Source organism: Phalangium opilio, unplaced genomic scaffold (genome assembly GCF_054372755.1).
Source record: "Phalangium opilio isolate 3A_F unplaced genomic scaffold, DU_Popi_V2 ptg000103l_1, whole genome shotgun sequence".
Taxonomy (NCBI): Eukaryota; Metazoa; Arthropoda; class Arachnida; order Opiliones; family Phalangiidae; genus Phalangium; species Phalangium opilio.
In genome coordinates this window covers 1798824-1810834 of record NW_028324205.1, presented here as the reverse complement: position 1 = coordinate 1810834, position 12011 = coordinate 1798824, and the positions used below count along the sequence as shown (strand labels likewise).

At 37.7% G+C, this 12011-nt stretch overlaps 2 protein-coding genes across 2 annotated transcripts; both read left to right on the top strand.

The window, feature by feature from the left end:
- The first annotated feature begins 1151 nt into the window (after positions 1 to 1151).
- Positions 1152 to 2439, top strand: LOC149630132 (uncharacterized). Its single transcript, XM_089851305.1, has 5 exons — positions 1152 to 1572; positions 1629 to 1913; positions 1973 to 2101; positions 2162 to 2191; positions 2284 to 2439. The coding sequence occupies exons 1-5, from the start codon at positions 1520 to 1522 to the stop codon at positions 2429 to 2431; spliced, it is 645 nt and encodes a 214-aa protein (XP_089707431.1). The 5' UTR covers positions 1152 to 1519; the 3' UTR covers positions 2432 to 2439.
- A 3801-nt stretch (positions 2440 to 6240) lies between these two features.
- Positions 6241 to 9639, top strand: LOC149630131 (uncharacterized). Its single transcript, XM_089851309.1, has 3 exons — positions 6241 to 7293; positions 7399 to 7615; positions 7685 to 9639. The coding sequence occupies exons 1-3, from the start codon at positions 6241 to 6243 to the stop codon at positions 9637 to 9639; spliced, it is 3225 nt and encodes a 1074-aa protein (XP_089707435.1).
- Positions 9640 to 12011: the final 2372 nt, after the last annotated feature.

The following is a 12011-nucleotide window of genomic DNA, read 5'->3' as shown; positions in this document are numbered from 1 at the left end:
TATTAGATATAAAATTTCTGCACAAATTAATAAATAATCAAATAACGCTTAGCGACCTATTGGCTAATTTAAACTATCTAGTTCCTCATACTTTTCGAAATAATGTCACCTTTTATGTGCCATGTCAATTTTTAAATCCAATTTACCGCATTCAAAGAACGTATAATAAGTACTCATTAGTTTTTGATATTTTTTCCATTTCTATAAAACAAATTCGTTAGCTTACAAATGTTATTTATTCCACTGGACTAAAGTTATATGTTTATCCTTTACTTGTATTCCTGAAAATTAATGTGTATATTCTCGTGAACTATATGTATAGTTTTTTATATGCACAATAAACATCCTATTCATTCATTATATCGTTTTCTTCTTGGGAGTATAGATGACTATTTGTTCTCCCGGTAAAATATTTGTTCTAAACCTTAAATCGGAATGACATTTCTGGGTTAAATCGCAAAGTAAATACCCGTAAGGTTTTTCTGTCGCATCCAGATAACATTCTACAATAAATTTAGAGTTGTTGGGAGCCAATTGTTTAGAGAGAGCCACTAATTGCATAAGATCTCTCACAGTTTTCATAAGAATCATGTAATGCGCGTTTAAAGAGGCTGTTCTCAAGTTTTTTTCAAATATGTTTTGTAAAAGGGTGATGACGAATAATTTCCTATGGTGAGATTGCTTAGTAAATATTTCTGATAAAATATTATTTTTATTTTCTAACATGAGATCGTCTAAGACGATTAGTATTGTTTTAGAGCCATCGTATATAGTAACGTCGGGTAAACCTTGACGCATTATTACGCCCATTTCTTTCAATTTATCGTAGCAAGGCTGATATATACTATAATGCCAAACAACTAAATCGACTTTAGGTTCAAACATTTTGTCCTTATTTTCAATTATTCGTTTGCATAAAACTGTCTTACCTGATCCCGAAGGACCGAAAATAATCAAATTTCCAGGTGTAGTGAACGGTATCATAGCTAATACTCGAATGAAACTTATTTGTAACTATCATTCGTACTTAAACGTATTCAATTAATACGCGAACGCGCGCAAACCCCGGGTCGCGAACCCCAAACGCGGGGGGTAGGGGGGGGCCCAAACGACACGCGGGGGGAGGGGGGAAGCGCGGCGCGGGTAGGCCATCGTGAACGCGTAGAAATAATTTTGAAAAGTAGGGCCATCATGCTGCCTTTCACTATAGGGGCGAAGCTTTTAACATGGACTGTCACTATTTGAGATGGTAAATACGGTTAAACTAAAGACCCTTGTACGGTCAATCGAAGAAACGCTAAAGGGGTTTCTCTAAATGTCCCCCCAAAAAAAAAAGTCGCCTGAAATACATTTTTAGTCCAATGGCAAGGTTTCGTATAATTTTGCCCGCGAAAATTTTCTACCCTTGTACGTACTAAATACCTCGAAGTCATTTGTTTGCTCTCGAACACGCCTTGACCCTAGTAAAAAGTATAAAATGAAGAGGTTGAGACCTCAAAGTTATCATTCTCTCTGAACCATGAACCACCACCACCACAGCCAACACGGAGCGATGGACATTTCCGCAACATGGTAAGAAATACTTTTTTTAAAACTTAGGAAAAGACTTAGAAAATCTTTCTCTATAGCTACGTCCATGGGGTTGATACCCCGTATTCCCCAATCGAGTTTTCCGACTCCTCCCGCTCTGGGACCCCCGAGTCCCTGGAGCTAGCCCCCTCGCCACCACCTCCAAGACCACTCTGCGTGGTAGGGCCAAGGCCCCGTAATCCATCGCCGCCACCGAGCCCACCACCACCATGCACCCCCTCCCCCGAACCTCAACTAGAATATCTACCACTCCCGGCCATATACTATCCGTGGCTAGCTATGCCCCGGCCGGGAGTGGATGACTTAAACATCAACGGGGACTTGTAAGTGAACCTTTTGTTTTACGTTACACTACGGTATTATAATTTTTATTTATTTACAGCTTGGTATATGAAATAACAACCTACCTGGCGGGACTAGCGGAGGTCGTGGCGGATGACGACTTTATGCACGACCTGCTTAATCAAGTAAGGCAGGTCGTGTATAATAACTGCGTTTTTATACCCCACGAGTAAGTTTTCATGCATTATTTAATGATTCGTTTATCTAAATTTTAATTTTTCTTTTTTAGCCTCCTGGCCCTCAACTGTCGCGGGTTCCGGTGAGTTAATTTCTTTATTATTTGTTGTTATCCAATACTTTATTTATTAACGTATAGAATAACTCTCTCTCTCTCTTTCTCTTTCCCAACAGAGTGACGCAGGAGCTCGCCCAGTTGTCGACGTACCGTCGGGTACGTTTCCTCGAAGTCCCCCCGGGCCACGCACGAGTGTACGAGAACCGGGACGACGTGATGTTCGAGGGGGTCCGTACACTCGTGCGAAACCTCTCAATCGATTGAGGTGGGGGAGGGGGGGGGAGTAAAAAAAAAAAAAAATTGTTGTAAATATTTTAAATAAAATAAATTGTTTTTGCCTTATTTACTTCGTTTTATTTAAAATAAGTTCCTATCAAAAAATCGACAAGTTTTTCCTACACTTTAGTTATATCTACTTTTATATTTCTTAGGCTTAAAATTTAAAAACCAGAAATTTATATCATTTCTGTGTTGTATTAGTTATATAAAATGGAACAGTTTTTCAGTTTTAAATTCAATTTATTTTTGAAACATCAATGAAAAAAAAACAAATTATCAAACAGACATAAATTTAAAAATGCGTTAACATGTGCATTCTCTCTTTTAAAAATGTTATTTGACCCGAAATTACCGAGAATACATTATAGTTATAAAATTTACTTTCAAGATTTTCTTCTTCCAGTACATTATTAAATTTCATTACCACTTGGTACGATGTTACGAAATTGGTGAAGTATCCCACCACTGCATCGAATTTTTCGGGCTGCCCATCTAAACACGGTATGCGATCGTGTTCGCCGTATAAATTATCATAAATAGCATTATAAAATTCTATAATAATATCAGCCATGTGCGTGAATACAATTTCATGGTTACTTAACTTAATAAGATGCTCCTTAACGGCGTTCGAAACTCGGTTCAATGCCGCTGTTTCCATACTGTCCAAAACAATGGAGTCCTCATTTAGTAGATCTTTAATGTGACACGTATTATGATACGCCACGACAGTTGTTTTTTCATTTGCGTTATCGTTCAAAACGACTTCAAAGTTATTGGTTTCGTGGCCCGCCGTCCAGCCTGCTAATACGGGTAAACGCGGGATCAACTTCTCCCAGGTACTTGTTGAAATGGCGAAACTTTTTACCGACTGCTTCTTACATAAGCGAATCTCGGGATCGAGGGTGCCGTTCACGAAGCCCGTTGTCAGGAACAACTCTCTAGAAATGTGGAATCTACCGTTGATTTTTCGTTCGTTAGTTACGCCAATCTTCCTCTTAACAGCTTCTTGATTTTCCATGTTGCACGTTTAAGGTCTTCTCGAATAATGATACTCTCCTCTGTCGTGTTCCACGGTTTTTATACTAAATTTCCTAAGTAGCTATCGCGAAATATCTATTGTCCTTGACTGTTCCGTTGTTAGATTGTAGGCGTATTTTTATGTCAAAGTTCTGAAACCAAATATTAAGGAATTCTAACATTCCCAAAATCAGTAATATAAAGAATACAATAAGTAGTTTTTGAGGGTTAACCTCCAAGATCCGACGAATTCTTGACAACCTTTGTGTACTTCCCTCCATAACAGCTGACGAGTAAGTAAATAACACAATAGTAAACTTGACCTATTTATCTACTATGACCCACATTCCAGACCTGTCAATATTTGATTGACGAAATATTTTCCTAACATCTTCAAAGACCTAAGGTCATTGTTGAAGAACCCTCTCCCCTTCTTCGATTATAAGCGTATTTTTAGGTGCGTTTTTCAAACCAGGGATTAAGGAATTCCAGCACTCTCAAGACCAATAAGATAAATAGCACAATGAGCAGTTTTTAAATCTCCAAGATCCGACGAATTCCTGACAAGCTTTGTGTACCTGACAGTTGAGGAGTAAATAAATTACACAATAGTAAACTTGACCTATTTATCTACTATTCTCAACATTCCTTAAATAGAACTGTCACAATTTGATTGATTGAAGAAATTCTTTCCGAACATTTTCTCAATGTCATTGTTGAAGAAGTCCCCACCTAGTGGAATGTCGCACCAACTCTTTTGTTATAATTATTCCTTTTGTGGAATTATAAAATCTATTGCAAATTCGTTGTTTTGTTATACGACTATTTGACACCCTGTCAAGCCATCGTACGTCTATCTTATATCACCTATTGTTCACTGTCAAACAATGTTAGACGTGTTTAAACATGTCGGAAATCAGCTGCGATGGCCTTTGCTAGTACCTTGTATTGTTAGTCAATAATTTCGAAAAATCAACTGTCCTTGACCCCACCTTGAGAGGAGGAAGAGAAGGGGGGGTAGGAATCTAGTATAAAGAACGTGAGAAAATAACAGTACTTCACAGTCGAACATCAATCGTCAAAACCTCAACATGGACGCTGAAGCACTTCGCTGGACACTTGACGAAATGGCCGTAAATAAGGCTTGGAACATAGTCGAAATATACAAGTTTTATTATTTTCTATGCTCTTATTTACACTTAGATCCTGCTAATATACCTTCAACATTACCCGGTTTTATCATAAATGGCGGCTTAAATATTATTCAAACGTTCCTCGATCTAATAGACTATATGAAGAACGTTCCTCGTACACCTGAAACCTGTCAAACACATGACGAATTGGAACATTTGTATAATTTAATTCCTACCCCTATAAAAATTTCTTACTTAGACCGCGTGAAAAGACGGAAGCAAGAAATGGAACGGGATAACCATGAATCTTTAAGACCCAGTTTCGATAATTCACAAACTGGCAGGGAGATGGGGGAGATTCTAGATAACGCGTGTCAACAAGACGAGACGGAGAACGACCCTTTTGAATATATGTCTCTGAACTTTTCCGATTACGCCCCCAGCGAAAAGAGCTCCATCGTAGATTCGGAGGAGGCGGAGGCGAATGTTTATGATCAATGGGGAGGGGGGTGTCCCCCTTCACCTATAGAAGATGTACCCTCTTGCGAAATTCTAGAGCAGAGCGAGAGATTTTTTGAACATTTTAATATGTATGGGAGGGAAATAACTCTAAATATAACTGATGATCCGGTGGATAGTATATGTTCTATTACGGAACACGTATTAAGCGAATATAGAGCAACAGATTACGTGCAAATAACTTTACGAAGTCTGGGTATAAACTGTCATTCGGAACTTGAATTATCCTTTAAAAGACTCGATCAAGTAGACCCTTCTATTCTCTTTGATCAACTAGCCGAGTTACTTTATGATGATGAGATCGAACATTTTTTTCAAGGACCTATAAAAATGATATTCAGTATAGTCAGAATACCAGAAGGGTATGGACGTTCTAATCGTAGACAACTCAAGCCCTTCAGTATTTTTTCAAAGGATCGAAGGGGGATTCGACGAATAGACCTTTTCACACTTATGGCCGCGCATGAGCAGTTGCAAGTTTGTTGCCGCGAGTTTTACACTTCTATGGAGTTAACATGTAAAATAAACTACGATGGACGTGTTTTAGAACGTTTTGTAATTTAATATTAAAATAAAATGCCTAGTATTTAAACCGAGAGAGTGAAATTATAACCATGTTAAGAAATAAACAGTGTTTAAGTTCTAATGGAAACGGTGCAATGATAATAGTTGGTTAAAACTCACTAAGCCTCGGCGACCGTATGGGATCATCGGTTCATCGGCGGACATCGCCGATGCCGTGACGTGCCCTGCCCCGAAAGCGCCGCGTATAACACGCTCGTAAGCCTTAGCGCCCAATTTGGTCTGTAGAATATTATAAACTAGCCCAATTTTACGTCTATCAATTGAATTCGATAAAATTTCACCTAGGAAGTTCAATTTATACTTTTACAACCATTAATACAACACTGTTTTATAAAAATAAACTCGAATGCCTAACTAGTAAGGTAAAAGCAATGGCTTCATAAATACGACTGGCAACAAACATTCTTTCTGCACATGCTCACCTCTCGAGAATTTTACCCCCTTTTCACCCTCGCTCTAAGTGTGAAAAGGTCTATACCAAACACTGATAATCTCTGTTTAGCGCGTAGCCTTTGTGTTGCTGTCGCTCATCGTGTCCACATGAACAATAAAAACAACACAGAGTTAAAAAATCGTTACATAACCATATCACGAGCAGGACCCCGATACACAATCCAAAAAACAGAGGCTTTAGATCTTTGTCAAAAGGCCGGAGTTTCTGTATCCGAATGCGGTACCCCCGCTTCGTTCCAGAAATTTAAAGTTTATTTATCCTCCTATTCTATATTCGTCTATAAATTCGAAAACAGAGTACCCATTTTAATTTTAGGCGAAAACGACCCTACAGATACCCGACCACGTCTCTTCCTGCTTAACGAGAGTAATCATTATAATGTCATAACAAATTTAAAACCATTGTTTAGTCATGACCACTTTTGCGAGAAATGCCTCACACCTTACTGGCAGATTCAATCTCATAAATGCAATGACTTTTGCTTTAAATGTATGCGTCCTACTGTTTGCCATGGACGAGAAAAAACATGCGGTTCCTGCCTACGAAAATTCTGGGGTGACGATTGTTATAACAGCCATTTGGTTCCTGTTGGTAACAAAAAAGCCCTTTGCGAGCGGCTTTACCATTGCAAAAGCTGCTTTAAAATAATTGATTTCGTAAAACGTACTACTAGACATAGCTGTGGGGAGATGTTCTGTCCTATATGTGGGAAGCATCAACCCAGCGATCATTTATGCTACATTCAAGTGATCAAAGACAAAACAATCAATGTTAACCCTGCTAAAAAACCACGCCTTAATTTACCAGAACTCATGTATGTTTTCTTCGACATTGAATGTATACAAACGAAAAGATGTACGGACAAGTTGGGAGCGTACGAGCATCAAGCCATCTTATGCGTGAGCATCTCTGTTTGCGGAGACTGCATTGACGAAACGTCCCTCGATTTTAATTGTATTAAATGTAATCAATTTGGGCCTCGCAAACAACGCTTCACAGGTGGCAAACCCATAGCTGCCTTCCTAGATTACTTGATTAGCTTATTCGACGTGAAGAAAGTCATCGTGGTGTCTCATTTTGGTAGTAACTATGACAACCAACTATTAATTAGAGAAATAATTAATCGTGACGAGAAATTTGTACGCGAATCATTGAAAATTAACGGAACTCGGATTTTAGAAATGAAACTATCAAATATATTATTCCTTGATTCATATAATTTCATCCCAGTCGCTTTATCCAAGTTTCCCGCAACTTTCGGTCTCCCTAATGCCGCTAAAGGGTATTTTCCTCATTTCCTTTTCAACGTAGTGGATCACGAATTCGATATAGATAGACAAGAGGAGACTAACTACGTATTGGAGGACACTCTACCACCGACAGAAGCTTACGGGTGTCAGTATTTCACCAGGAAAAACTTGGACACTTTCTTAAAATGGCACACTTCAGAAGTCCGTAAGGGTAAAGGCTTTAATTTTTTAAAGGAGCTTTATCATTATTGCGAGAACGACACTTTACTCTTATTTTTAGGGTGCCTAACTTTTCGATCGCTCCTACTTAAAGTTACTAACGTAGACCCATTTAATTGTGGCTCAGTTACCCTCCCAGGCGTTTGTTCTTATGTATATCGTAAAAATTATCTCAAATCCAACACCATTAGCATCATCCCATCAAACTACTACAGACTTGGCGAAAATCAATCTTTCGGCGCTATTGAATGGCTAGAATGGACGTCTCACGAGAGAAACATTCTTATTCAATCCTCTTTTAGAGGTAGGGAGGTTAAAATCCAAACCCTAAAGGTAGATGGTTATTGCCCCACAAACAAAGAAGTGTTCGAATTCATGGGATGCTACTATCATGGCTGTAAAGTTCACTTCCCTATAAACAGAAACATGATTTTACATGGTGACCCCACTCAAACATTAAATACGAGGTACACAAAAACCGAGAAAAAAATTTGTAAACTAGAAGCCCTCCACTACAAAGTGAATGTCAAATGGGAATGCGAGTGGCTACAGGACAAAACAAATAACACCGAAATAAATGATTTTTTAAAACGTAACGACATTCGTATTAAAACAGCCAAAAGATTGAACCCACGTGATGCTTTCTTTGGAGGTCGTTGTAGCGCTAACAAACTATATCATAAAACAGCTGGTACAGAAAAAATGCACTACGTTGATTTCACCAGTTTATATCCGTTCGTGAACAAAACGGGTAAAATTCCTATTGGACATCCACAAATTATTTTAGATAATTTTCCTGACATATTTTCTTTTGATGGCCTTCTCAAATGTGACATACTACCGGCTCAAAATCTCATACATCCGGTTTTACCCGCACGGATAAATGGTAAGCTCACCTTTCCCCTATGTTACACCTGTTGTAAAACTCAATTTCAAGGTGACTGTTCACACACACCTGATCAGAGAGAGCTGCGGGGTACCTGGGTTACCGACGAGTTGAGATACGCCGTAGAGCGAGGATACAAAATCACGCGCATGTACGAAGCCTGGTCCTACAAAATAACGCAATACAACACAGAGACTAAACAAGGCGGTCTTTTTAAAGACTACGTAAACGCCTTTTTAGAGTACAAAACTCTGGCTAGCGGTTTCCCTGCCGATTGTATCACCCAGGAGGACAAAGAAAACTATGTCAGGAACTACAAAGAAGTTGAGGGGATAGATCTAGATATAGATAAAATTGAAAAGAACGAGGGGTTAAGATGCCTCAGTAAGCTTATGCTTAACTCTTTTTGGGGGAAATTTGGACAGAAAACTAGACACGCCTCAACAGACATCATAAAAGACGCCAAGACTCTATACGAATTGATCCTCAACCCCGATAAAGAAGTAAAAAGTCTCATGACTTTAAATGACAACACCATCTTAGTTAAATCAGAAGACATTACCGAGAATGAGATAGCGCATAAGCATACTAATGTGGTAATAGCCTGCTATACAACAACTATGGCGCGACTTCATCTTTTAAAACATCTTGAGATGGTAGGTGACCTCTGTTTTTATATGGATACCGATAGCCTTATCTACCTCTCACCAGATGGCGTCCCAATACTCCCGACAGGGCATTACCTTGGGGAATTAAAAAATGAACTAGAACCTTACGGAAAAGACGCATATATTTGTGAGTTCGGAAGTGCTGGGGCTAAAAACTATTCCATGAACATTTACGATCCCGCAACTGATAAAATTACTAACATTATTAAAGTTAAAGGATTCTACTTAAACACATCTACAGAAAATTATGTTAATTTTGATATCATGAAAAAATTATTGGGAGTGAACAACCAGGGGAAACCTGAAATAAACTCTGTGCAGGTACGCATTGGACCTCAAATACGTCGCCTACCCAATCATACTTTAATTACGATAGAACAGACCAAAACATATCAGGTGGTCGTAGATAAAGTTCGCGTTTTCCCCGATTATACTACAGCACCTTATGGTTACATTAAATAATTTTAAATTTGTAAAATTTTATATATTTTAATTGACTGGGGCTTTGTTTGCAGACATTTTTATTAACATAAATTAGTCTTCATTGTTCTTGTGAAATAAATATTTCTCACTTTATATTATGGTCTTTATAAATTTACTCCTACCAAAAATCCTTTAAGCATACAAAATCAAAGATTGACAGGTATTCCTCCCCAAAAAAGAGAGAAAACGTAGAAACTAGGCTCCCCCGCCTTAACAGTGGCCGCCATCTTTGTAGCTCATACTGGCGTTCTATTCTCTTTGGTAAATATTGCTGAAAAATATTTTGGGAAAATGAAATTTTGGTGAAAAAAAGTAAGATAAGAATTTTTTAAAATAATTGATGTTTTATAATGATGTCTTCAAAAGTGAAAATTTTAGTATCTGTTACTTCAAACCTTATCTTTTACACTTTCCAGTCTTTGTCTACAATGACAGTTTTTATTAATATCTGTCACTTCAGTCTTCATATTAATTAAAATTCTTTAGAAAATATGGGAGAAAAAGTCCTAGGCCGTTGCGCGTCCATCGGTAATCTAGCTTAAATACCAGCCGTCGGTAATACGGCTAAATTACCGGTCGTCGGTAATCTAGCTTAATTACCGGTCGTCGGTAATCTAGCTTAATTACCGGTCGTCGGTAATCTAGCTTAATTACCGGTCGTCGGTAATCTAGCTTAATTACCGGTCGTCGGTAATCTAGCTTAATTACCGGTCGTCGGTAATCTAGCTTAATTACCGGTCGTCGGTAATCTAGCTTAATTACCGGTCGTCGGTAATCTAGCTTAATTACCGGTCGTCGGTAATCTAGCTTAATTACCGGTCGTCGGTAATCTAGCTTAATTACCGGTCGTCGGTAAGCTAGCTTAATTACCGGTCGTCGGTAAGCTAGCTTAATTACCGGTCGTCGGTAATCTAGCTTAATTACCGGTCGTCGGTAATCTAGCTTAATTACCGATCGTCGTTAATCTAAATTAATTACCGGTCGTCGGTAATCTAGCTTAATTACCGGTCGTCGGTAATCTAGCTTAATTACCGGTCGTCGGTAATCTAGCTTAATTACCGGTCGTCGGTAATCTAGCTTAATTACCGGTCGTCGGTAATCTAGCTTAATTACCGGTCGTCGGTAATCTAGCTTAATTACCGGTCGTCGGTAAGCTAGCTTAATTACCGGTCGTCGGTAATCTAGCTTAATTACCGGTCGTCGGTAATCTAGCTTAATTACCGGTCGTCGGTAATCTAGCTTAATTACCGGTCGTCGGTAATCTAGCTTAATTTACGGTCGTCGGTAATCTGGCTTAATTACCAGTCGTCGGTAATCTGGTTTAATTACCAGTCGTCGGTAATCTGGTTTAATTACCAGTCGTCGGTAATCAAGTTTAATTACCCTTAATTGGTAATCTAGATTAATTACCCTTAATTGGTAATCTAAATTAATTACCCTTAATTGGTAATCTAGATTAATTACCCTTAATTGGTAATCTAGATTAATTACCCTTAATTGGTAATCTAGATTAATTACCCTTAATTGGTAATCTAGATTAATTACCCTTAATTGGTAATCTAGATTAATTACCCTTAATTGGTAATCTAGATTAATTACCCTTAATTGGTAATCTAGATTAATTACCCTTAATTGATAATCTAGATTAATTACCCTTAATTGGTAATCTAGATTAATTACCCTTAATTGACAATCTAGATTAATTACCCTTAATTGATAATCTAGATTAATTACCCTTAATTGATAATCTAGATTAATTACCCTTAATTGATAATCTAGATTAATTACCCTTAATTGGTAATTTAATTAGTAACCCTTAATTGGTAATTTAATTAGTAACCCTTAATTGGTAATTTAATTAGTAACCCTTAATTGGTAATTTAATTAGTAACCCTTAATTCGTAATCTAGTTTAATAACCTCTAATTGGTAGTCTAGTTTAATTAACTCTAACTGATAATTTATTTTAAGAACGTTTAATTGGTAAACTACATTAATTATTTAAATTCGTAATCTAGTTTATTTATCTTTAATTGGGAGTCTAGTTTAATTATCTTTTATTGGTAATCCAGAATAATTAGCAGGGAAAAGTTAAAATTCCATTAAGCTAGTTTGAATTTGACTATATCCGCGACAATTTTGACCCGTGTGTTTTGATGGCGTCGCTGTAGCGGCCGCGTCAACGTCACTGCAGCAATATTAAAGCCGTCTTATCTCACTATCGATAGGCCATTCCAACCAAAAGGCATTAAGAAGAAACAATCGGATTATTATGAGGCAACTATACGTTAAAAAAGGCCAACATTAGTCTCGCTGATATTTCCTAATAAAACAGTGTATAAATGCTAAAAT